Source organism: Anser anser, assembly GCF_964211835.1.
Source record: "Anser anser genome assembly, chromosome: 1".
Taxonomy (NCBI): Eukaryota; Metazoa; Chordata; class Aves; order Anseriformes; family Anatidae; genus Anser; species Anser anser.
In genome coordinates, this window is record NC_139720.1 from 199,892,668 (window position 1) to 199,919,807 (window position 27,140).

The 27,140-nt window shown below is 39.3% G+C and overlaps 1 protein-coding gene across 7 annotated transcripts; it reads right to left on the minus strand.

Moving 5' to 3' along the window:
• Window positions 1-433: 433 nt before the first annotated feature.
• Window positions 434-26,940, minus strand: LOC310892763 (uncharacterized protein). 7 transcript variants are annotated; one of them, XR_014578402.1, is made up of 5 exons: window positions 24,654-26,940; window positions 16,754-16,825; window positions 12,622-13,750; window positions 10,566-10,635; window positions 7,934-10,140 (listed from the first exon to the last, which is right to left on the minus strand). XR_014578402.1 is itself a non-coding variant. In XM_083820929.1 (4 exons), exons 1-4 carry the CDS (start codon window positions 18,331-18,333, stop codon window positions 10,074-10,076), a joined length of 438 nt encoding a protein of 145 aa, XP_083677055.1. In that variant the 5' UTR covers window positions 18,334-24,001; the 3' UTR covers window positions 7,934-10,073. The 7 variants fall into 7 exon arrangements, 1 of the variants encoding a protein (XP_083677055.1); XR_014578404.1 differs by lacking the exon at window positions 24,654-26,940 and adding an exon at window positions 18,105-24,001 and having other exon boundaries at window positions 12,622-12,761; XR_014578401.1 differs by lacking the exon at window positions 24,654-26,940 and adding an exon at window positions 434-2,735 and having other exon boundaries at window positions 6,921-10,140; window positions 12,622-17,007.
• Between the last annotated feature and the right edge of the window lie 200 nt (window positions 26,941-27,140).

The window sequence follows — 27,140 nt, forward strand, 5'->3', positions numbered from 1 at the left end:
GGAAAGATAAAGGATATTCCCCAAAGAGCTTTTGGGGCTATTCTGGATAAAGAACAAGCATAGCACATTTCATCTTGTATCCAAAGTATTTTTCAAAGCATCCCATCAATTTAAATCCTCTAGGTGTGGAATTAATAAGGATTAGATAAATTCAATAATCTATATAATCTTCAGAAAGTGATAACAATGTTTAGCTCTCTCTTTATAACAATAATCTCTTTATCCATACTAATATGAAATGTCAAAGTTTCTATTACCATACATCTCAGTTTCAAGCCCTTACTAAGGCAAAACATCCCCTGAAAAAAAAATGTCAGAGAAAGAACTTTGTGACTTTCCAGTGGATTGCTATTCATGCTAAGCAAAATATACACCACTTAGATACAAAACTTTTTTAAAGCAGTGTTTAAATATTATGTAAGGTTCTGTTATCCTTCTGAAAGGAAAAAAAATCACTCCCTCCATTGAGGACAATGACAAAGGAACCCTGAGGATTAAGAACCTTCAAACATTTCTAAAGATATCATATCTTTATTAGTTTTCAGTTCATCCCTGGAGAAGAATTTGACAGTTGTCCCCAATTAGCAAAGACCAAAATTAATTCGCTTCAATCAACAGAACTAAAAACCTTAACATGTTCATTAAGAATACAACTAAAGACTTCATCCAAAGAGATTTACAGGAACTAGAACAGAAAGTTAATTCTGCTGAAGTCTGAAGAATTATTAGCTATTGATACTAAAATGGTTGGTTTTCAAGCAGAAACACTGCTTGATCAAGATAAATAAAACACGGATGTCCACATAAATTTTTATTTATTTTTTATTAATATAGTCAACATTTAGCAAAAAAATATTGACCTGGATTGTATTACAAACCTTATTTTCCTTCATTTTACTGTTACATCGTATCTCCCATCAAATCTTTAATTAACATGAAAAGAGAGCTGATAATTAGGATGATCATCCAGAGGTCAAGCAAACCCACTGAGATTTAATATAAGCTAAGAGCAGAGTTCTAATCAAAGGAGTGTAATTTCCAATCAAACCTTTAGAAGATAATTTTCATGGTTTGAATTTGCAAACATTTAGGTAAGTATGTTAATAAACTTTACATATGTAAATAACCCTGCTGAGGGCAATAAAACTAGTCAGAGGTGAAATGGCACAGTTGTAAGCATAGCGAAGGTGAAGGAGTTGAGCAGCAGAGCTTTAAATGGCTAGGGATTTCCCTAAGATCTGCCAAAATCATTGGAAGGTGGCAGAGTAGCAGTACATAGGTGTCCAACTAGACACTGGATGCACATGCATAAGTGCATGTTTAATCCTATAGTGCCAGACACTCAGAATCTGTCTGTAGGATGTTTCTTCTTATTCCTCTGCCTGGACAGAAAGCAAGAAAGTTTTAGCAAGAACAAACTTGTCATTATCACCTCTTCCACTTGTAATATACACATTTCAGAATGAGAGCTAACACTTTTCCCACAGTGTTTTGTTTTAAGGACTATCACTGCAAACCAAATAAGATGTTCAAAAACTCAGGCTGTTTCAAGGAGGAGTAGGAACTTCAGTTTGCCTTCTGCTTTCTTAATGCTGCTTCTTAAGGCAAACCTGGGGAACAGCATGGCCACCAGGGATTCTGCAGTCAGGCAAAGCCCCATCACTGATACAGGTAGAAGAAGCTTTTTCTTTTCAAGCTTTATTACCACTATCTTGTAATCAGAAGAAAATCTTATTTAGACAGTAAAGTGAACTTAATTGTCAAAAAGGAGAGAAGATTCCCTTTTACGTTTATTCCTTTTTTTTTCTTTTTTTTTCTTTTTTTTTTTTTAAATTATTGTGGCGGCTCATTTTTAGGCTGTGTTTTTCTTAGTGAAATTCACAGATATCTCTGCTTTCCTCTGTTACTTACTGCAGAAAACTGTTCACACAGCTCATATTCATATTTTCTTTCCCAATTTGCACATCTATGGTTGAAAGCACCACCTTCTGGCCAGTGTGCACTGAAATTTAAGCAGCAAGCAGCTGAAACTCTTCATATGTCTTTACCTAACATATACTACAGAAGATGGCATGTTTTTATTATTGCAAGAGTGATAGCTCAATACATACAGTTGCAATACAGAAATTGTTACTAAATGGGTTAGTCCAAAATATGAAGATCTGATTTTTCTTATGTCACCATAATATTAAAATTCATATTTTAAAGACATGGAAAAATGAAGTTAAAACTGTCAGTGAAATATCTTGGAAAATATTAATATTCCCATTTTGGTTTTAGGTGTTTGGTAAAAATGACCCATCCCACAAAGTATGAATAAATTTGCTTAGCTTAATATATGCAAGTACCATTTAAATTCTTAAGATTAATTTCATGTCTAAAGCATATGTAGGTGTGATTGGAGCTGGTAACAGACGTTAAATTTGCAGCATCTGCATTTGCAGTACTTGTGTATCCTGCCACATTTCTTACAATTATCATACAATCTGAAAAAAAGAGACTAACAGTTTAAGACCTGTCACAGTATCATAAAAAGCAAAATAAGGACTTATTTAACAGAAACGCATGGTGGAGATTAAGGAAATCATTCTGCACTGCTCTGTGACTCATTCAGCTTCTTCCAATTGTTCTCCCTTTATTGCCTTTTTAGTATTTGATCTCTCTGTGGACCCAGTCAAATCCTCTCACTTATGTTTTTGCTAAAAGAAGATATATCACACCTCTTCATTCATTTCCTAAGGAAAAAAAAAAAAAAAAAAAAAAAAAGGATAGGAAAAAGGTTTTAAAAAATGTATTTTTTTTAAATTTCTGATTTATGCAAAAGACATGCTTTTTTGACGGTGAGATATTGATTAGGTGAAAAAGGCTGATTATTTATTCACTCAGAACTCACTGTTCTTGTAATTTTTCTTTTATCTTGCATTTTTCTCACAAAATTTGATAATAAGTACACAGTCTAAGATTCAAGATATTTAGCAATCAGTTTTTAAAGAATGGCATTCCTGGCTCAATTAGTATGAACTCTACAGCCTCTATTTCAAACATTTGGAGTAATATTTTGGCCCCTGAGCTCCACAACAAAAAAATCTCAGTGGTTTTAAATGGGCCAGACTTCCATCTGTGTGTTTCAAAATGCACAAGCTGGCATGGCATGCAGGACTACTACAGAAACTGTGGTTCTTCATCTTTTTTTAGGCTGTAAGCATTTGGGGAGTTTTGTGCAGCACTTCCCACTTTATGCTCCAACTTGCTTATTTTCTAAAGGCAAGCATAGAATGATAAAAATGAAACCAGCAACTGGAGAGCATTAATGAGGAAATAAACACAAGGCATATCCTGAACAATAATTCTTTGCAACCACCCCTGTTAAATCAAGGCAGGACTTCCATGGATCTGTGCAATTATCTCTCTTTGCCACTGAGCACCTCGTGGCCTGTTAATGCTTTTCGTTTGCATCACCACTGCCCATTTTATGTCCACCTGGTGATATTGGCAACTCGCTCAGTTTAAAGTAATACTGTAATATTTCCACAAGAAATGGAGAACAACAGACGAGAATTATAAATTGTGTCAGACCCAGGGGAGATCTAGGTGAGTGTCCTAACTACTCTGCTATGGAGGCTATTCTGTTTAATTAAAGAGGTCCAGCTTAAGGCTGTGAATGACGCTTGAATCAGGATGAACCATAAGTAACTAAAAGTGACAATAATATAGGATATATCTCATTTTTGTCTGCTGAGGAATGTGAGTGGTCCTGCCTGGTGGTATGAGCTCTGAGAGACCCAGGTACAGCTCACCACCACAGGGGTTATGGTCCTCGACCCATTCCATACATTACAAGTATGTATCTCAGACCCAGTCACCCATTTCCTTTAAATTTGCTCCTCTGCCTTTCATAGCAGTTGACCAGGTTTCACAACGTACTGTCAAGTGTACAGAGCAGATGGCCCATCATTTCTTCTACTTTCTCCACAATTTAATATCCCCTTTGCTTTCTGAAGTACTGCACTTCTCTGCTATAATCATAATGCCCAAGTACTGAAAACACTAAACAAAAGCAGCTCAGCCAGTCACTGATATCTACCCCAGTGATTTGTCATGAGAAACACAGAGCACTCATCTCCCAGAAATACCAAGCTTTCCTATAAAAGCATGTTACAGAAACAGGCCCTGGAGACTTATTTTGTGATATAACTTCCTAACGTAGTGATTAATTCACAGTAATTTACAATGAGTTATTTGAGTATATCTTTCACGATGGTGTGATAAAAGCTGGGCTTCATGTTGATTTTTTGGCTTGTTTTGTTTCACCTGGTGCCTGAATTTGTTTTGTGTTATATTTTTTTTTCCTTTTATTGCTAAGATAAAGAAATCTGCAACTGTGAAGAGATGTTTGACTATGTGCTTTATACTTCCAGAAATGAACGGAAGACACATTCCTAGCACAATAGCACCAAATTCTGTGCATTTCTGTTGCCTTCCAGGCACCAGCAAGACTCACTTTCATTTCAGGATTTTCTTCCAGCAAAGTAATTTATATAAGTCAAATGATTTTTAATTTTCACAAGAGAAATTTATAAAACCCAGCACAGCTCAGTTTTTGCTACAGCTGCCGCCTCCTTAGTTATTTATATGGCAATACAATACAGCAAAGCAGGAACACGAAGCCATGCTGACAGAAAATGAAGATAGCATAAACAATACAGATTACAGTAGTAAAAGAAAAGCCTGATATAAACCACTACAAGTGGAATCAAGAAAAAACTGTATGAAATATCAGATTGTTGAGAGTGAGTTCAGCAACACAGATGCAGCTGAGAAGCAGAAAATATCAGTGTTATTTAGTGTCAGTTGCCTTTTCCTGTTTTCTTTTACCTGCATTTAATGTTCAGGCTGTGGTTTCTCTGGGATCAGGAAGGTATTTACTTACTCATTGAAACTGCATTTAGATCACCAAAACCCTGACTTTGTAGGAGCTTCTAAGTGCAGCAGCAATAAAATAAACCACTAAATATTTTTTTAAAAAATGCACAAAACCATTTCAGACATGTTCATCTTTCTTCCTCAGAGAAAGAGAGAACAAGACACACAATATATGTGACCACAATGACACACTCAATTGGTAAGCACTGACACATTATAGGAAGCACCAAAGAACAACCACTTACACCTTTATTATTATTACTATTATGTATTTTCTTAAGAAAGAACAGTATAGCCAAGCTGTCTTTGAAAACAAAAATATTTTAGTCACTTAAAGTACCAGATATTAAGCAATAGACTAGCTTTCCCAAAAGAGAAATTCTGGATGTCCAGCCTGCTACACCACTGATCAATCTCATCTGCAGAAGCGCTGAGCAACTGCCTAATGTGAAAGCCAGCTTCTTTCTGAATGTGCACCCAAGGTACTGCTTCATAACTGCTGCAACCGGAGACCTAGCTGTTTGGTGACACTCGTGAACAAGGGACACATGGAATTGTCCCTGCAAGAGCAAGCAGGGATAGACATTCGGTTGCTCCATGTTTTCAAAGGCATTCACACATCTTTGCTGCCCACTCTTCCAAACTTGAGTTTGCTTTGAAGAGAGGTCACATTGGCTGGCAACTTTGGAAGTTAAGGCCTGCAGGAAATCAAGGTTATTTTCACTGTGCTGTGAAAATGTTCTAATTCAGATAAAAACAGAAAGGAAATTCAGACTACAGACTTTTAGCTGGCACATACTCATCTCTGGAGTAACCGGTACTTAATCACTCTCTCACTTTTTCATATATTAAAAGCTGGGATACAAAGATGGGTGCCCAGTGCCTTGTGCATTCTCCTACTTTTAGCCAAAATGACAAGGATCAAAAAAGTTTGGGGCTCAATATCTTTCATCATTGTTGGTCATATCAGACGGGAAGTAATTCTGGCTTCATTTTCCCATCTCCTTACCTGATACTAGCTGGTGCAGGCCATCTCACATCAGTTGAGCAATGCTTATTTATAGGTTGTGTTCCTATTTAAATAGCTACCAGAGGATAAGGTTCTACTGCTTGTGATCTCAAGTAACAAACTTCATTATCGGGTCATATCCACATTTTGATCACTCCAGATAGCTCTGCATTAACAGGCAGAATGCATCCCCTCTCTGAACAAACATAACAAGGTTTAGTGTAATGAGAAAGAGAAGAAGTGAGAATCCCAGCTATTATAAATGTCAGTCTTTTGGACAATACCACACCAGGATCAGGAGCTACTATCTTAGAACAACTCTTTAGCAAAACTGTCATTGCAAATAAAGCTACTGCAAGTTGAATGAAATAATACCATTTATTATCAGCTTATTATTGATTTGTTAAATCATCAGAACAATTATTTTGATGTAACCTCTTTCTGGCTTTGGACTGAAATCTCCAACAGAAGGGGAAAAACATTTTTTTGTTGTTGTTTTCATTTTAGCTCTAGAGCCAGGAGTTCTTCAGGCATTAGTAATGCCTTTGTCAAGGGACTAACAGTGTCAGTTCCTATTTGTGTCTCAAAACTTCAGGGAAATGGATACTTAACCAAACAGGTGTTCAGGGAGAACGGGGTGGGTGGAGGGAGGGACACCTTCATAGAAGGAAAGAAAAAAAGGAACAAAAGAAAAAGCAGATTGGTGAACAACAGAAGTGGGAGGTGGTTTTGTCAGTGCACTAGTCAGTAATTTAAAGAAAAAAATAATATATATATATATATTTTTAATCAGGACCAGCTTTAGCAGTCAGCACTGTAGCAACCATCCTTTCTCACCAGTTATTTGCTCCTGTTCAGTGCTAATCAGGCATCAGGCAATCAGAGCTCAGTTATATAAAAAGAGAAGGAACATTAAACCAGACCAGCTTGTGGGTTCACCCTCCCTCAGTGCAAGTGACAAAGGAATGAAGGAAATAATAGCTTGTACCTGCTTTCTTCATTTATTTTGCTTGGCTTAACTTAGGCTTCCTGTAACTGGCAATTAAATTCGGTTCTCCTGAGCATATGGAGAGACAGAGGAGAGGCTGTGCCTGCAGTGCTCAGGCAGGAGCTGCGTGCACTGCAGGCAGCCCTGGAAGCAGGGAGGCATCGCCAGCTGAGGAGCTACACTCCTTGTGCTTCCAAGCGCGGGCAGAAACAACAAGATGCTGAAGGGTCTCTAGTGCCCCTGAGGACACAAGCCTTGTGCAAAGGTGCAGACACATAGCAAGGTGAGTGTAGTGCTGCCTCTGCTCCTAAGAAGTGGTAGACTTTGTATTACGTTAACAACACAAGCCTCAGGACTTGGACCTTGCCTTGGCCTGTGTGGAGCTTTATGGTTGCTTTTTTACCTGTAAAGACAATGGTCCAACAATCACATGATGGTTACTTCCATTTTACCTTCTCTTTTAGCTTTCCACTGTGGTGCAATGCAATGCTTGTTGTTATATGTATATGTGTAACTAATAGATAGAAAAAAAACAAGTGATTATTCTGTGCAGAATGGGCTATCCATGACAGTAAAATAAAACACAGTGGAGGATATGTATGAGGTGAAAGTAGAGTGCATGAAAGCACAGGCATGGGGTGATAGCACAGGGCCAGGACTATAAATAGTGCACCCTGAGATCTGAGAAAAAAAACAGTTTAAAAAACAAATAAATAAACAAACAAAAATCACACAGAGAATGACCATCCACATGTAAAACACATGAACCATATGCAGCAAATTCAGATGCAATGTGGGCTTGCAGACAACAGAAGAAAGAATAAGGTGTACAGCACGCTGGCAAGTATATTTAAATGACCCAAAAGACAAGAAAGAAACCATCACCATCAGCTTTGTGCTCTTTCCAGAGAACTAATAATGATGTTGATGACTCCCCATACCCTCCACCTCAGTATGAAGGCCCTAGAGGGACACTGGAAGGGATGAGGATAATATGGATAACATCAGAGAATGGGGTAAATACCAGAAACTGTACAGATCACTTTAGCTGTGTATAATTTGAATTATGATTGTTAATATCACAGTAACTGGACTAACAATAGTTCTTTGATTTGGCTGTTAGTACTTGAATTAAACCGAGAATAAATCTTTGTCTGTGCATAAAAATTGTATTCCTTTTGACTATAAGAACAAGATTTTGTGTGTCATAAATTGGTGGGAATTCAGACAGTCTGTTTTGTAACTTGGATGCAACTAATTGGTAACAAAGTGAGAGTGTGTAAAGTGCTCCCTGAACATGTTGTTTTACCTATATTGTTGCTTCCTATCAGACATCTGTGGATGAAAAAGGGAAGTGAAAAAAAAAGTCAGATTATGTCTCTTCACAGGGATTTCCTTTGCTCATCATTGTTAAGGAAAGAACGTCCAGGCCCTGAAATAGGAAAATGTATCTAGCTCCCCTTATGCACTGTGTCCTTCAAATTCCTGGCCCTGGCCACAATTCTCTCACGTGCTAGGCTCACTCAACTCAACAACCTTTTCTCCTCTACTTCCTGGGGCAAGTAAGAAGCTGTCCCAGGCTGCACAAGGAGAAGTGTGTTCCCTGGTTGGTAATGACCTCCCAGACACCTCCTTGCATCACATTTTTTGATGTTGGCATCACAAAGCCAACAGTAATAGAGCATTTCTCTGAAAGCTAAAAACTCAGTGGTGAGCAAGTCTTCTACCTCCTGTGAAATCAAGCAGTAAGGGAAACTTTGCCCTGTTTATCTTAAACTGCTTCTCCCACTCAGTTACCTTTGTCTAACCACTTTGTCTCATACAATTTTTGTTCTACACCCATTATCAGCAAAAGTGATACTTACTTTCCCAAAAGTTCAAATGCTGTCTTTTGCAATGCTGCTCCAAAACATCTCACATCCAACCTGATTAGAGGATTTCTGAGAAGTCCATACATAGGTTTTTGTGCCATAGTGGAAATCTGTCTTCCTTGCAGGTTATAATGAGACTGCTAAGCTCAGTTTGTCTTTTCAATGTTCCCAGAGCAGAGGACTATTTCTCTGTTGATAGGTTACTTTCATTTTTCTTACTAGTACTCACTTTAAAAAACTGCAGTTTCTAATCCTTTGAGTTATAGATCTTTTCCCATCAGATGTAACTGGAGTGGAATTATTTACAATATAGAAGAACAGTAAAATATATGTAATTCAGAAGAAACAGTAAATTCAGCTTAAGATTATTCCGGAACACAGATTTGTATTGTGTAGTAAATGAACATCAGTAAACAAGTGAAACCAAACTTCCCAAATCTCCCCAAACAGTTGTTATTTGGCTGAACTAGCACACAGTCTGTTTTCAGTTGTCGCCCCAATATGTTGTATTTCCTAGTCCAAGTGGGGGACCATAACTGATTCCTGATCTTTGCTTTCCCTTTTTTCAAGTCCTCCTGTAAATTTACTAGCTACAGAGAAATTTTAGCATGTATTCAATGTAGCAAAATCATTAGAAGCAATACTTCTAAATAGTAGAGAACATTTCTTTATCAATACTTTATCAAAAGCTATTTGACATATGTATTCAGATCATTAAATGTGGATTGATGATGATTGTTTCCTCATTTGGGGCTTACCACTGAGTAGGTAACTAATCTTGCAAGTTCCTGAATACCTTTCACTCTAAATTACATCAATGTAAATTTGATGAGTAAAATTCCAATGGTACACAGACAAGAGAACAAGTGAGTTCAAGAAAGTTAAAATCTTCTTCTACTGCTTTGACATTGTACACAGTAGCAAATAAATAATTCCAGATTTGCAGTGTTAATAAGTGAAAATATTCACATTGGCAGATCAGCCACAAACGAAAAGCAGCAACAAGCTTTTTCTAAAGAAAGAATTATTATTTTGTCAAATCAAGCAAGATCTCATTAATAAAATAAGGATTTTGCTCAAAAGACTCTTCATCATTAAATTGTAAGCCAGATGAGAGAGACCACATTCAGGAAAGGGCTGATAAAAATAACTTTAGAAGATCAGTCTTTGCTGCCAGTCAAATCCTGCATCAATTATACATTACATGTGAAAGACCTTGCTGGCTGTAGCCTCCTCCTGCATTAGCCAAATCTTATAACCAAGCGTGGGGAGAATCCTTTCATTAAAGAACAATCTGGATCACACTGTGAGTTTTATTATCTTGCAGCGAAGGTGGTGCCATGGTACTGCTAAAATAAAAGGGATACAAAAGCAGGTCAACCTCATTGTGTAGATTTCCTTTATACAAGCCAATGCAGTCTGACTTACGTATCAATATATTCTCTTTCCTTTTTAGACAAGATGCTGCAACAGTGCAGTGCCTCAACAGAAAAAATGCATAACACAAGCCACAAAAATTCCAAACTACCTGCTGAAAAATAATTACACAGTAGCACTTGATGGCATTGGAGGGGCCCTGTAGGCAACAAGACATCAATTTGTGCTTTTTTTTTTTTTATTTATGAAAAAAATCAACTCTCATTTAACACGTATTAAAGAAAAATGGCATAGACTTTCTTTCCTTTAGTTAAAATTAAAACGTGCAAATTTCTGGTTTCACCAAAGCAAATCCAGAATAACTACAGGAATATAAATGAAGTTGCTTTAAATTTACCTGTCAAGTACTGTGAACAGAATCTGGATTTTCAAGTGCCCCAATTCAGATGTAGTATGCCATAAACTATCTGGAAATAAATATACAAAACAAAAATATAGAGCATTAAAGCAGATAAATTTCATACAGCACCTCTGCTCTAGATATAATTAGATGAGACAGTTTGTTGGCAAAAAGAAAAAAAAATTAGTTCCAAAAGAGAACTTGCATCAATAGTTGTGCTCATAACACATCAATTAACCTATCAATCACTATTTTACTGACAGAACCAACGTATTAATCAGTCAGACTGTATTTTGATCTGCCTTCAGCTCATCAGAAACACCAGTTCACTTCTGCATTCCCATTACATTGTTTCTGCTTGTTTCTAAAACAAACTGTGCCAACTTGGGTCACTTATAATAAATTAATTGGAGCAGAGGACTGAACTACAGTTTCCAACATCCTAGAGGGGCATGTCACATCTGGGGGACTGCAGAATCCATCACTTCTCATCTTTCTCACTGGCTCAAGAAATATGTAATAATTTGTATAAACCAGTGTAGCTCCCAGGCTTTTCTCTCAGAATCTGATACTCAAACCTACAGCCCGAACTGGCTCTCAAGGGGATTGAACCAAATCCTCCTCTTACTTGAAAGATCTAGACACAGAGGTATTGGGTAAGAAGTTCAAGAAGTTCAGGCTGAATACATGGGCATATGCATGTGCACTACTTCTCTGAGTTACTGATATAATAAAAAAACACAGAACAATTTAGTTGCCCATACTTAGGTAATCAAAGTCACTTCAGAAACATGAGAGCATCCTACCTGGCCTCCAGATAGCACTAGAGAAAACTTCTGGACTTTCCACTGGTACTGATTCATACCTGCCAGCCTCAAGGGAAGGCCTTAGATACCACTGGGCATCCTAACTGGCTCTGTGTCATGTTCTTGGCTGGGACAGAGTTAATTTTCTTTGTAGAGGCTCACATAAAGGCTCACACATGCTGTGTTTTGGATTTTTTTATAACAATAGCAGTGATAACACACCAATGTTTAGCAGTCACAGAGCAGTGCTCACACAGAGCCAAGGACTTTTCAGCTCCTGGTGCTGCCCTGCCAGCGAGGTGCCTGGGGGTGCACAGGGAGCTGGGAGGGGACACAGCCAGGAACTGACCCAGACTGGCCAAAAGGATGTCCCACGCCGTGTGGTGTCATGCTCCGCAATAAAGCTGGAGTAAAGAAGGAGGAAGGTGGGGACATTTGGAGTGATGACAGGTCTTCCCAAGGAACCATTACAAGTGATGAGCCCTGCTTTCCTGGAGGTGGCTGAACACCTGCCTGCCAATGGGAAGCAGTGAATGAATTCCTTGGTTTGCTTTGCCTGAGTGCATGGCTTTTGTTTTTCATACTAAACTGTCTTTATCTCAACCCATGAGTTCTCGCACATTTACCTTCCTGATTCTATCCTCTCATCGGTCCAGTTAATGGAGCCAAGATAATGATTTGCATGTCAGCCTCCTGCTATCTACTGTAGTATCAGCCTGACAGCCCCATGGGATCTACTCAGTATGGAGCAAATGATCCAGCAGCGACTCTTATGAGAAGCTTTGACACTTTCATATTAAACCCAAAATACAAGGGAGCTGAATATCCAGAGCTGAATTTCACGAATGGCCTTTCTGAAGTGGGTATTTCTTGCTTTCTGCTGAGCTGTTATTTCATTTCTCCAGGATTCTCTATTCTTCAGTCTCTACCAGTAAGCTGTCAGCACTCACAACACATTTTTGCTTTGGGCTTTCAGGGGAGTCTCCCAGTCACATGCTGCACAAACGCTTCCAGTCTCAAGGTACTTGCTCCATACCTCACTCTGACTCATGGCTCAAGTCAAAAAGAGATAGCAATGCCTAACACTGACCTACATCCTCATTTGTCTGTCAAGATAAATATCAAGATAAGCTCAAAGCCCAATTCCAATGACAGTAAAATGCTAGGGGAGTACAAGCACATCATTTATGCCAAAGCAGAGAAGCACTGTTATTGTAGGAACACTTCTCAACCCAACACTTCCTCACCTGTGGCAGCCTTGATCCAAGGCCTGCTTGCATATTCCTGTTAGCTTCTCAAGCTGTTGGAGCAAATCATTCATATATCCACTCAAATGATATGCGATGAATTCGGACACTTCTGTTGACGCTGAGCCTTTGCTAATGTCCTGAAATTTATTTGGTGACACAAAGAGTGGACTACAATCCCTTACAAGTAGGGAAACAGAACTGTAACTTTAAGGTCATGAAAAACATGGTGGTAGTGTTGCTGAATAAACTACAGTTGCAGAAAAAAGGAACAAAAGTAATTTGTTTTTAGCAAATAATTTAAAACAATACATTGCAGTCCTGTAATAAAACCCAGAAAATTCTTCCATTAAGATTGCAGGTTTCTCATATGATCTTTGGTCTGTTAATTGCCTGAATGTATTCTAAAAGAGGAATTGCAATTCTAAATTGGTATTGCAGCAAAGTGTTTGTGTGGGACCCTTACTATGAGCTTGATAATAAAGTCTGTAAACATCAGCTGCTAAGGGGTTTAATTTGCAATTTTGTTATCTGCTGAACGCAGACAAAAAAGAAAAAGAAAAAAAAAAGAAGAAAATATGAGGAGACAAAACAGGAGGTTTTAGGAACCGTGACAATTACAACATTCTGTCATTGGCTTGTATTTCATTTCATTTTACATTGGTTTTGTGGTGCACCTGCTGGTATCTGCTAAACTTCAGCTCTTTATTTAAAAACATAACCCTTCTCTTCCACCTTTTGCCATATGAATGAAGATAAATTAAGTACTCATATGATTTGCATTCAGGGAAATGGTGAATTCAGAGACTTTTGGAGTCCCTGTTCTACCTCTGTTGATGTTAGCTTTACAGAGACTGAACTCCACACATGAAACGAATTTCTATGAGCAGAAAGTTACCAAGTCACAAAATACCCAAAAGATTCACTGAGTCCCATTATGTACAGCACGTTACACCTGTCATGTAAGTTTACATCAATCATAAAAAGCCATAAAGCTTGAGCCAACCTGAGGGTGTGCTTATAGCATCTTCTTATAGATGTATCAGGATACATCTGCAAGTTGATTTGCCACTGATCAAACCAATGAATTTTTCACAGTTATACTAAACAACTTTGGTCCTAAATGAGCCTATAAAGAAGAAAGAAAATATTTATCTCAAATACTTCTCTTGCATTCACCGCTAAAAAGAAAGCATGAAATCATTTGATCACAGCACTATATTTCCATCTGCTGATACTGACTCCAGCCTATTAGAGCTGTGGTATCTTAGCTGAGAAAGAAGCAATAATTTCTTGAGGAATGGCAGAGGAATTTTAACATAGTTGCAACTAATTATAAGAATCTTCTCAAATTTGAGAAGTTACAATGCTGTTAATCTAGTTACATCTTCATTCTTTCAACAAATCCATCATCTCTTAGAGAATTTTATAGCCCTTCCTGAGTCCAGCTTTGGTTATATCTGACCAGGTATCCAGTTTGATGGATTTCCAAGATTTCACAACAAAACCAACCTTATTTTTTTCATGTAGTTGTTCAGGTGTCTCAGTTCATTCACCTCCTGCATTTCATCTTAAACTGAATTAGGTAAAGCTAGGTAGAGTAATCATACAAAGGAGAGGATTTGATTTTTTCCTTGAATCCATGCTGTCACCTCAATAGACTAAGATTCATATGGGTATAATGCTTCTTACTTTTCTGAGGAGTATCTGTTCTGTTGCATCACACAATATTCCTCTTTGCAAAAGTGGAATTTGTACTCCTTCCCAATCTTATCTATATCTTGCTAGCATGATCTATACCTCGCATGCCTCCTTATATTTTCTTTGTCTCTTGCACATTCAGGTAGATGAGTACTCACCTTTCTTAGTGGAAAGAAAATCTCAGGCAGACTTTGTTTCACCGAGTTTCAGCCCCAAAATTATTCACCTGACTTTCTGCATCTTATTTCTCTCCTTAATATCACATTTTTATCATCTCTCCATTTTCCTTTTGTTTTATTTGTGTCTTAAAACACCACAGCTATTACTTTTTAAAAACTGATGGCATTGTAAATACCTCCTTTAACATACACTGTTTTTTGGGGGGCATTCTTATTTATCTCAGTGATGGAAAGCTGAAATGCAAATTTGTCAGTAGGACAAAAGGTCTAAGTGTGGTAGATTCTTCATGCTGTTTACACGATAAGGAAGATTTTGCATGATGAGGTAGATTCTCTCTCAAATATTTGATCTAATCTTTTTTTTTTTTTTTTTAAGTAGAAGAAGCTTCTTAATTGACTCTCACACATAGGTGTTCCTGATTTCAAATACATGTAAAGGGAGGAAATGTAGTATAAAAAACAGCTTATCAACATTACATACAGTATTGTCTTCAGGTCTGGTTACAAATTGAGTGACAGTCAATTTCAAAAGAGGCAGGAAACAACATCTGTGTTGTTCTACAGCACACACAGAGCTTTCTGCATTACACAGTTTAAACTGGGCCTTCAAATATGAGGGTTCAAAACACTATTGATGGAGATGAAACAAAAACAGAAACTCGGAAGCTCCATGAAGTTGACTCTATTCTATATGGGGTTACTGATGCAGACCACCAGAGCAGAGCAAAACCTATTGAACCAGCGGATATGGAAGAAACAGACTGTATGAGCATCCTCTGAGATTCAACAGCCTTTTCTTTCTTGTCCTTAGTCAGTTTCAGCCCTTTGGAAACCTACATAAAGGTAGGCCTTCCAAAAAGGACAGCTCAAAACAACAAGGCCTTCCAAAAGTATAGCTCAGAACAACAATCTAAAAAGGTTCCTCTGAATCACCTTTGAGGAATTTCATTTCCTTTCTCTGAATAAAGGCAAAACTTAGGAATACTAGATAGCTAAATTAAGTATCTGAATGTTGACACTGCTGCTATTCTTACTATTCTCTATGCTCTCTGTTTCTTATCTGTAAAATGAGAATAACCACACTACATGGATGTCAAAAGAGTGTTGTAATGATAAATGTGTTAAAATGTTTGCAGGATTAAAGTTAGATACTAGGAAAAAAGTATTATCCTATTTGTAGATAAATTACCCTGTAATAACATTACTATTGCCTTAGATTTATTATTTTTATTTATAGATAATAACATAATGTGCCCTCAGCCTGTACAAAGATACTGCACTGCAAATGTTTTACTGTCAAATATACATATATATATATATATATAAAACCTATTCTTCTTGAAGAGTTTACAGCCTGATATGATAGTAAGTAACAAAGCAGAGCAATAGTAAGTCCCAGCTCAGCAAAGCAAAGGGCAAGGCATGTTGCCATCATCTAATGGCACATCGCCTAATATCCAGATATGCCCCTTACCCTCAACAAAACACAAAGATGTTTTAAAAGCAAACCAATAAATAAAATGCCACCCTCTGTATTACATTGATGTCTCTTCACTAGTCACATATTTTCTCAGCCTCGTGAGATGCAACAACCTGATTTTATAAAGGTTTTAGGGGACACTAAGCAGACAAACAAACACCAGGAACAATATGCACACAAAATGCAACACCTGATAAAAGTAAGTCAAACAACCTATAATAGGACAGGCAAATGAAGCTGGGAAGGTTAGATACAAGGACAAACCTTATTCTAAGTGCTCCACAAAATAGTATTTTCCTTTTGGAACCTTTTGAATCACTCTGGCAATTTTTAATCCAAGATCACGTAGAGTTCAAATGCAGGTTTCTGAGCGTTTCCAAGGGGATGAGCCAAAGCCTTGTGCAGTCCATAGAAAACTCCCTACTGACTTTAAAGTGGTTTAGATCAGATGTTTGTGGTTGGTTTGATCTCACCTAACTTTATCCATCAAAAACTTAAGACTCATGTAGTGTAGGATAGTTATCATCATGCTTTAAATTGTAAATGGAGAGAACAACATATCTGGAGAGTAATGCATCTATCACAGTCGTGTATTCTTGGACAAGAAGGAAGCTCCCTGGTAATGCCTTGATGAATTAAAAAGAGAGCCTTGAAAGTGGTTAAGTGGCTAAAATTATAGAACATAAATCCCGTGCTTACTTCACAGACTCAGGAAAGCCAGTCTAAGATTGCAATTCTAGAAAGAAGGCTTAAACTTTAAATTTAAGCTTACCTTCAAGTACATTCAAGTGCCTTCTTGAAAATCCTTCCCTGTGACTTGAGAGCAGAAGTAGAGACAGCAAACCTGAAATCACAGCAAGAAAAAGGCAAGCTGTGAGATCCACATCCAGCCTTAAGGCCCTAGCAGATACTCATCGTTTTGAAGGAAATCCATGTCATGTTCAAAACTGCAGGAGAGTAATATCATCATTCACTAAGTGCTGAATTAGATCTCCACGTCTACTTTACATGTGTTTGCATAGATTCTTAAGCCAGATTTTTTGTACCTTACTACACCAAACTCTTGAAGTTTGAGAACTGGACCTTTACTTGTAATGTTTATTTGTTGCTTATTCATGTGTTATTTTGCTATATGTTTTGTATAAGGGCACTCCTTGTATGAGTTCCCTCTGACAGTTGTTGTGGAAGGTCATTTTCACAGTGCATAAGAAAAGCACATAAGTGGGGCCAGATCATATGTAAACACCAGGGTGAGAACCATCAGTCAAAGAAAGCTTGCAGTTTCTACATTAACCCCTTCCCTGGAAGATATGGTGGTTTTACACGGGTGGGCAGCCAAGCTCAACCACAGCTGTTCTCTCACTCCCCCTCCTCAAAGGGAAAGGCGGGAGAAAATACAATGAAAAGGGCTCAAGGGTTGAGATGAGGATGGGGATGTCACTCAACAATTATCATGATGGGCAAAACAGACTCAGAGTAGGGAGACAGTAAAATTTATTGCCTATTACTAACAAGCTAGAGAAGTGAGAAACAAAGGAAAGAAACCCAAACCACTTTCCCCAATCCACCCTCCTCCACCTCCTCCCCCTGAGCGGCGCAGGGGACAGGGAGTGGGGGCTGGGTCAGTCTATAACACTTTTGTCTCCCCTGCTCCTTCACGGTCCCTCTCTGCCCCTGCTCCCCGTGGGGTCCCTCCCACGGGATGCCGTCCTTCCCGAACTGAGCCTGGGGGGCTGCCCACAGGCTGCAGCTCTTCAAGAACTGCTCCCACACGGCTCCGTACCACGGGGTCCATCCCCCAGGAGCAAACTGCTCCAGCACGGGTCCCCCACGGGCGGCAGCTCCCCCCAGACCCCCTGCTCCTGCGTGGGCTCCTCTCCACGGGCTGCAGCTCCGGCCCGGGGCCTGCTCCTGCGGGGGCTCTCCATGGGCCGCAGCCTCCTCCAGGCCACATCCACCTGCTCCACCGGGGGCTCCTCCACGGGCTGCAGCGTGGAGATCTGCTCCGTGTGGGACCCGTGGGCTGCAGGGGGACAGCCTGCTCCACCAGGGGCCTCTCCACGGGCCGCAGGGGAACTTGTGCTGCGTGCCTGGAGCACCTCCTGCCCTCCTGCTGCACTCACCTTGGGGGCTGCAGGGCTGTTTCTCATTCCTCTCTCTCTCCCAGATGTTGTGTAGCAGCAGTTTTTTTTTTTTCCCTTTCTTAAATATGCTCTCCCAGAGGCACAAACAACATTGCTTATTGGCTCGGCTCTGGCCAGCAGCGGGGCCCTTACCTAACATGGGGCAGCTTCTGGATTCTTCTTGCAGAAGCCACCGCTGTGGCCCCTCACTATCAAAACCTTGCCACATAAACCCACTACAGTAGATCACAATTTATTTCTAAAATCTGGCCTGTGGAGCTGAAGAAGTGGTTATAAAATTTAGATGAGATAGAAGCATGAGGAAATCCAGCACCACTTCATGGCAGGAGCACGCAACCTGATGACTGTCAGTACAGTGCGCCAGCTTCAGCGTGTGTGTGTTACTATTTGCCATCACCCAGCTGGAGAAAGATGAGTGCTCTCAGCACACTGACCACAAAAAGGAATCCAGGTGTTGCATGGAATAAACAGGATTTCCAGAGCCTGTACTCACTGGCTGCAATTGAAAAACTTGCTTTGGGGTGAGGCCTAGTCTTAAGCGCCAGGCTGAATGAGACTTCTGACTACATGATCTGATTACATGAAACATTTTCTTTACCAAAGCTGGTTATGCTCATTTCCAACTAATTTTTACAATTTGTTTTTCCTTCACTTGTGCCAACACAATTGTATGCAATTGAAGTTATCCACACACACACACACAAAAAAAAAAAAAAAGTTCTTATGTATTTGAACCTGAAGTGTGTAGTGTATTCTTATAGACTGGTGCAACTGAAGAGCTGAACTGTACAGGAAAAAGGTGGTCAGGGGTAGGTTTCAGAAAGGCTAAATCCTCTCTTTCTCTCAGGATTACACAACTCTCTCTGTAGAACTCTCAGACATGGTACTGCTGACTGAAGCAGAGATTTCCTATGTATCCAGTTTGATGGAGTACTTGAAAGCACTGATGATTTTTTGTAGCAAATTTACAAACCAAAGTGGCAATACATATCATGAAATAGAACCATAGAATGGTTTGGGTTGGAAGAGACCTTAAAGATAATCTAATTCCAATCCCCCTGCCATGGGCAGGGATATATTTAGTGCAATTCACATTTATGGTTTGTGATGATAGGTAAGAAGCTCTTCTTAAGACCTACACAATTTCCCAAATGCATTTTGCCAGTGGGAAAGGTAAAGAAATGGGGGCACCAACTCTCCGCTGCACTTGTATCTCACTGAATCACTTAAAACTTTTCAGAATGGTGCAAAAGCAAATGTTCTGATCTAAGAATGTCTTCCACAGATTTCTTCATGCTGTAAATAACTCTATCAGATGCAGAGTAACAGACAAACCAGAGCTGCAGCAGATATCAGAAAGACAGATCTCAGCATCCATGGTGGTATCAGTGTATCAGTCTCAGTCACAAGGATTTATCTGAATATTTTAATATCACTCATGAAGTCACAATGCTTCATTGCCTTCTTGAGAGGTAGCAAGTAAATAAGATGGATGTACTGCAACAGCAAGACCCAGAAAACCTAGGCAGCCAAGGTTTGCCCCATTCATTTGTAAAGTTTATAGCACTGGATAGCACAGATTGTAGAAAGTGTAAATGGTCCTCTATCAGAATTTACTGACCTGGAAAGAAAAGGGTGGGAAATAAACACCCACACTGTTAATAAAACTGGAAGCAGGGGCAAGTTTGTCTGCCTGCTACCTGAAACATTTTACTGTGGTTCAGGACATCCTTGCTACAAAATTTGTTGTCCTGTGTTTATAATTGAATGAATTGTCAGCCAAAAGTTGTTACTTTCCGCTGAAGACTATGAGTAGGTACGGTATTTGTGAAGCATGTTGTCGTGGCCCATTTAAATCTATCTGTTCATGTGAGAGTGACAGGACAGGCTGCAGAAAGGTGTTTTTTTTTCCCCTTTACGGAAGTGGGGAAGCCCACTGAGGAAAGCGTGGATGAGAGTCAATGGGGAAGCTGTGTGCCCAGGGGAAGCACACACAGGTTCTGTGTAGCTTAGAGTGGACACACCTTTTTCAAGTATTAGTTCTGCAAAGAGGTATTATAGTCCCTATAACAGATAGTAGTCCTGGGAACGGCTACCCCAAACTGCTTCCAGTACATGAAAATATAACCAACACTTTAAAAATATGTCATCCAAAATGTATTTTTAAAATCTCATTAAAAGAGATCAAGGACATCAGCAAACCCCAGGTCTCAGGAGCAGCATGACATGTGGCAAGGTAAATGTTCAGACAGCCCTGTGAAATGGATCACTTCTGATGCATTAGGAGAAAGTTAAGCAAATAAACAAAAGCATAATCAATGGTGTTTGCCAAATAGACTGAATTCCCTCCATAGATTTATTTCCAAGGACATAAGAAAGAAGGCATCTTGGTTTTCTTGTTACTAAGTCTCTTACACTTCCTTTCAAAATCCACTGTTCATGATTAAATCCTATTTCTCCAGAAGAATAAGAAAAGTTCCTAAGCATGGTAATATTTTGTCTCTTAGTATCAGTGAAAAATCTCCTTTAATTCTAAACTTTGTTCCTGAATATACAGCCTTCCTATTCCCTTCTGATTATAGCCTCCCTGCTGTCTACATAACCCTTCCTTCTCCTTGCAGTTTCTTAACTTACTGGCATGTATCCTCAACATATGCTATGCCTTTATCTTGGTCAAACATTGTGGGAAGATTGAAGAGAAAGCAATGTGGAAGGAGCGCTCCCTTCACAAGCAGCCCATTTGAAGATGTTTCAGTACTGAAGTGCTAAGAACCAGCCTGTAGAAGCTGAACTAAATGACCCAATACTTTGTATCCCCACCTACATCCTACCTTAAAAAAAAAAAAAAAAAGTATATTTCTGGATTTGCTCCAGGCTCTCATTTGTTCATTTTCATAGAGAAACCAGATGTTTGCAAAAAAATAATTTTCCTTCCAGAAAAAAATGACTTTCATATCCATAAAAAAATGGAGGTGACAAAATAAAAATATTTGGTTTTTGAAACAAGCACTAAAAAAATCCTCAAAGCCAAAAATTGCAAGTTTTACTTGCTATTGTTTATAACATGATTTGTATTCCCTTAACATCTAGACACCTAGACAAAGATCAGAATTACCTTTCACTAGTTGCAGTACATACAAAGAACTGAAAATCAATGTAGCCAAAAAAAAAAAAAAAAAAAAAGTACAAACCGAAAACTGCTAACCACTTTCTATAGAAGAAAGATGATACAGTGAGGTCAAACAGGAGGCCTGGAACAGATCTGGGATTTGAACTTATATTTTCTACAGAGAGTTCACTTCCTCAATAGCAAGACTACTTTGTTGAAAGCACTAAATAAAAATCAATCCAATTTTAAATCTAACTTTACTAACTCCACCATCATAGTACTTCAGTTTCTTACTTTCTGCGCACATTTTGTGTTCTTTAAGCTGAAGGGCAGACAGTTTAAAACTTTCCACATTACCCACCTTTCTCAAAACATTTAAGAATATTTAATAATTCATTCTTTCCCAATAATGGAAAGGCTTCTAATTATTTTTCAATTAAAATGTCACATTCTTCAGAGTGTTTATATTATTTGCATAAACCTCTCTTATTTCCCTTCAACTTAAACAAACTTCTCACCTACTGCTATTCATGAAGTGTTATGAATTATTTCTATAGCTACTCTTCTGGAGAGAGGAAATTTGATATAATTGCCTTAAATATTTCTTTGCATGACTAAGTACACCTTTGGTAGAGTAATGGAGTTTACAGGGCACATAACAAGCAGTTAAACTAATGAAAAACAGCAAATCCAGGGCATTTGTTAACACCAATGAGATTCCATGCTATGTTGAGGCTGAACAAGAAAGCTTTTAGTCTGGTGAACCATATTTAATTTTGAAATATGACAGCCCTTCAGCTGACCAATACCTTCACGCCACAGTTTTCTTTATGCTTCAGACTTAGCATAAAGATTTATCTGAGAAATGGGGTTATATAACAACTTACTCAACTTGGCAACAAGCTGCCCAATAACCAAGCTCTCCATTTTATAGAATACATTGTATACAAACACATTCAGCATTATCAGATGCAGCATTCCTCTCACATAATTTGTACGTAGATGAGCTTCATAAATTACCAATACCCCAGTTGACACTGATGACATATTCTCTAACATTGCCTGATTCAGTAACGGCTAAAAAGAGATACTCCATTACTCCATTACATTACATTTAATCCAGGTTTGTGAAAGGGAGGTTTCTGGTTGGGGTTATCAAAAAAGCTCAAAAGAAATTTTAAATCCTGAAGAGTTTCTAACCTATCTTTATAGCCAGTTCCCTTCAGATTTCTTGCCAGACCTAGTCTGAAAGTATGCTATAAAAATATAGGAGGCAGATTCATCTCTCCAGATTTGTAGCACTGGAGCACCAGAGCATCTCTCGCTCTCCAGCTGTACTGTCCTGCTTGGTAATCCTTTAGGAGGTTGTGTAATACTTGCTGGAGGTTAAACATTTGTCCATATCTTAAGAGAAGGTTCAGTATTGAGGAAAATGCCAGGGTGAGATGAAGCAGATATGCAAGGAATCTGTTCCATGATAGTCCCCTTGGCAACATAGTCTGCAACCTTAGGTGCTGGTAACACCAAGGAAGCTTGATGTGCTGACTCTAAGAGATTCAGCACTGAGGGTGGAGCAGAGTGAAGACACTGCATCCAGGCTCTGTGCTATCACCACAGGGATGAAGAACCTGATCGTATTATGGAACTGCAGATTGCATGGCCAGCCCGGAGTCTAACTGATAACCAAATCATGTCCTCTGGGTGAGCTTTGCTCATTATAATCTCATTATAATGCCAAAACTCACCTCCATCCTGAAGGCTACCCACCTCTAAGGTGCGGCCACTCCTCACTGAGCATGTGCTATGAATTTCTCTGAGCCTATACCTTTAAACAAAAGTAAGAAAAATTTATACCAATCACAATGAAGACACATATGACTAGAGTCACTCCAGCTACACCTAAAAGTAAGAAAATTGTATTAAAATGGCTCAAGAGAGGGAAAACGTAGAGGAAGACACCATTGCAGAAAAGTTGGAAGGACATCACTAACTATTGGGATCAGTTGACAGGGTCATCTCTTTTCCCCCCTCACCTAGGGACACCTTTTGGATGAGATTTGAACTCGGTTATACCGAGTACTTCCCCGGGAAACCTAACATTCTCTATAGAGTTATTTCATAAGTTAGCACATGTGTAGATTATTGTTTTTGTCATATTCTTGGTATTTGTATGTGCTTTGCAGACAGTGTATTTATCACTGGCAATCCAAAAGAACTCGTGCTCCTGTTGCTTCAATAAACTATACCAGTAATCTACTAGACTGCAAAGTGTATTGCGCTATTTGTGAATCTGTGGTCGTAATTAATGCAACCAGTTTTATAGTGCCGATTGTGCTATTTGTACATCTGTGATTGTGATAATTCAATATAATTTAATATACTGAATGTGTCTAGACATATTGCCAAATTGGACATCACTCAGAATGTACACCCAGCTGCCCCCAGGCCCTCTATCTGAGGACAAGCTGGAACAAAAGGGGGTTAGGTCCTGACAAACTTCCTTACCTTTTAACACAACAGAGGCACATGCTCAGCCTATGGTTAGACAGCACCAGTAGTCGGTAAAATGAGTGGGTTTATCGAACTGTCTCCTTGCTCATTTTGTGTATGGATGACACTTTGCTCATCCCTAGGGGTTGGAATTACAGCTCTCCAGAGCCAAAATCCATGGCTTGCTACAGTGTGAATTAAGGTTTTGCAACTGCCGTAAGCTTCTGTTCATAAATTTCCTGGTGTGATCACTATCAGAGACCTGCAACGCACTCTCTCCCACCCACCAAGGAAGAGGATGGAGCTCTCTTTAACTTTGCGGGTGTGTAAAGATGGAGAAGTGAGACTTCAGTGGAGAAGGCAGAGCTGTGAAGTCACCCCTGGCGTGTTACTCAGGACAGGGCCTGAAACATTAGAACCCAATTTACTATACCCTTTCCTATCACCTCGGATCAGTGTTTTAACCCAGGGAAATTAAATGTAAAATGCTGTCATTTTTAGATGGCTTTTTTGACAACTATTTTGCATAGGTCTAAGTTATTTCTTACTTGTGATGCAAAAGAGCAAGAAATTAGTGCAGGGTGCAACCCTCTGTGGCTTCTACTCACATGAAAATCTGCATTTGAAAATTGTTTTTTGTTAAGACCAAGAACCCTGAAAAGCTGCCACATGTCCTACCTGAAAGACTGAAAAAAAAAATGACAGATGATGGTGTGAGAGAGATTACTTGGGAAGAAAGCTGGTTTATTAGACAAGCACAGTAGTGAGTCTGATTGGGATATAAAGGAGATCAGTCTTCGCTCAGACATCTCAGGCCCAGTGTGAAATGTTAGTCTTGCTCACTTGTGAATGCCACACAGTAACATTTCTTTCATTTGTTTATAGATTTTCATCACTTTGATCCCCCCTACCCCACCCCCCACACTCACCAGCAAAATCAGGAGCTCTTGAAATGAAAACCTGATTTTTCAAATTACTTTTGCCTCTTCAAATGATATCAGCCAAGGAACACAGTGATTATTACACAGTTTGAAGCCACAGTTCACTGAAAATTTCGAAGAAGATGAAAGTGAGAAACTAATAGAAAAACAAAAACAAAAAAAAACAGCACTATGAATGGCAAAGGTAAAACAATAATTAAAGAGGTGTTGGTATGCAAAATCTGAAAGAAAAGAGTAAAGATTAAAAAAAAAAAAGAATAAATCTGTCATTTAGGAGAGATGGGATTACATAAAATAAAGTGAAAGAAAAAAAAACAACATAACTAAACACCAACAGCACTTTTATAAGTGTAACAAATTTAAATAGTTGGGGATAAAAAAAAAAAAAAGCAACTCTAGCAACTCACAGGCTGTAAAGAAGACAAACTGTAAAAAGATCTGTAGAAGGAGAATCAAATATAGATGAAATGAGGCTGCTAGACAAGGGAGGAAAGAGGGGAGACCTTGATCAGCAGCCACTAACCTGTTGGTGTGGGGGTTTGTAGCAGTCCATGTGGGATGCAGGGCTGCGAGCACTTCTGGCGGGTGCCAGGTAGCTCTGCTGAGAGGGGGGAGAAGCAGGGAGGAGGCTGGCAGGCGGGCAGAGCACGGTTGGGTAGGGTGCACCCTGCAGAGCTGGCAACAGCACACTGAACACTTCCTCCGGCACATAGACAGGGGCCCCCATGCAGCAGACTGCCTTTGCTAGCAGGTGTGGTGAGAAGACCTGACAGACAAAGCTCATTATGGTGTCCCAGCAGAGCATGAAGCATCTAGATATTCTTAATGACCATATATGAGGTGACTGGCTTACTCTGTCTGGTGAACAGCTTGCAAGGATAATATCTTGCCCCGAGGAAGAAAGGCTTGTCCCTTTCAAGCCTTTTTCTTTTTTTTTTTTTCTTCTTTTAGTGCTTAATATAAAAGTTTCCCCTCATACACTAAACTATCTGCTGCCACAGTGTCCCCATGGCCGTGAAGCCAATAGTGTCCAAGAAGCTTCCGATAGTCTTTCCCCTTCAGAACCACCAAAAATGTCTCTGCGAAAAGTTTTTGGAAGGGCACCAGCTCTACAGAGCAAACATGAGGGGTTATTACCAGAGGGTCAGTCTCTGGTGTAGCTATCCAACTACACCGCTGTGAAGCTGTGGACCATTTAGTCTCTATCACAGTGGGTTTGTTCTGTTCATAATATGACTGCTAGGTGATATTTTCATGCATTTCCTCTTCCTCTGTCTGCCGCTGAAACCGATAATGCATTACAAATTCCTTTTGAGGAACAACAGGCTATTGTTTAAAAAGTAGACAAGCCATCGAGGTTTAGATTATAGATATGTCAGAGACAAAGAAAAAGAACGGTGTTTTACACAGGTCACGACATGCAGGAAGGACACAGATGTGTCTTCTCACTCTTGCAAATACAATTTTATGTGTTTGTGACTGTATCTGAAATGAAAAGAGAACAAACAGCACTAACAAAAAGCAAATTTCAGCTAGAGAATTTGAGGAGATCCGGGACATGATGAGTACAGATTGTTGTCTGACATTCCTGATAACAGTTCAGATTCGGCCATTCCCACAATGACTGCGCTGTGGTTTATTTTTCCCATATGTAAAATAAGCCATGGCCCAACCCATATGCCTACAAATATTTACTGTAAGCAAACAAGTTATTTTTACTCTCCACGGACAAGACAGCTTTGGCATAATATAACCCAGGGATATATTTCCTGGCAGGATACTGGGGATGGTATCAGCACTGCTCCCTGCACAAAATCTCTTGATTGACCACATTATCTCTTCATCCATGTCACAGCTTCATCTGGTCCTCCTATAATCAATGGATATGCAGTAGAAACACTTGTCTAAAGCAAAAGTTAGACAAGGACTGTGAAGTGAAATATGGAGTGGAAAGACTTGGGTAATGAGACTAGGTCCACAAGTTTATGTTTTCCTGTAGGGTCCAAGAATTTGCAGTAAAGAGATGGTGGTGATCTTGTAGAGGACTGAGTTTCCCTTCCCCTGCAAACAAGCACGGAGACTCCCAGGTCTGCAGCTCCATAGGTGTGGGGATGAGAAGCCTCTAGCTGAGCCAAGCACTAGCACTGCTGCTCGCAGGGGAGGCAGGAGCAACAGGAGACTGGTTTCCTGGAGGCATTTGCTAAACTCTGTTTCTACTGAGCCACACTGAATCATCTCAGTGATGCTGATTCTGCGCTGACCGGCCACTTCTGTGATTTTGTGCAGTGACTTAGTAAAGCAAATGTGTCAGTTTGGTGTATACTATAATAGGGCTTCATCTCACCTGACTCCCTGTAAGTCACTGAAGTCCAGTCACAGCAAGTGGAGGCAATAAGGTTGTTGGAGAATGCAGATCCCCTGACCTACTTTGGATATCTGCCTTTAAATGATATGGATTCTGTCTGTGAAGTGCCT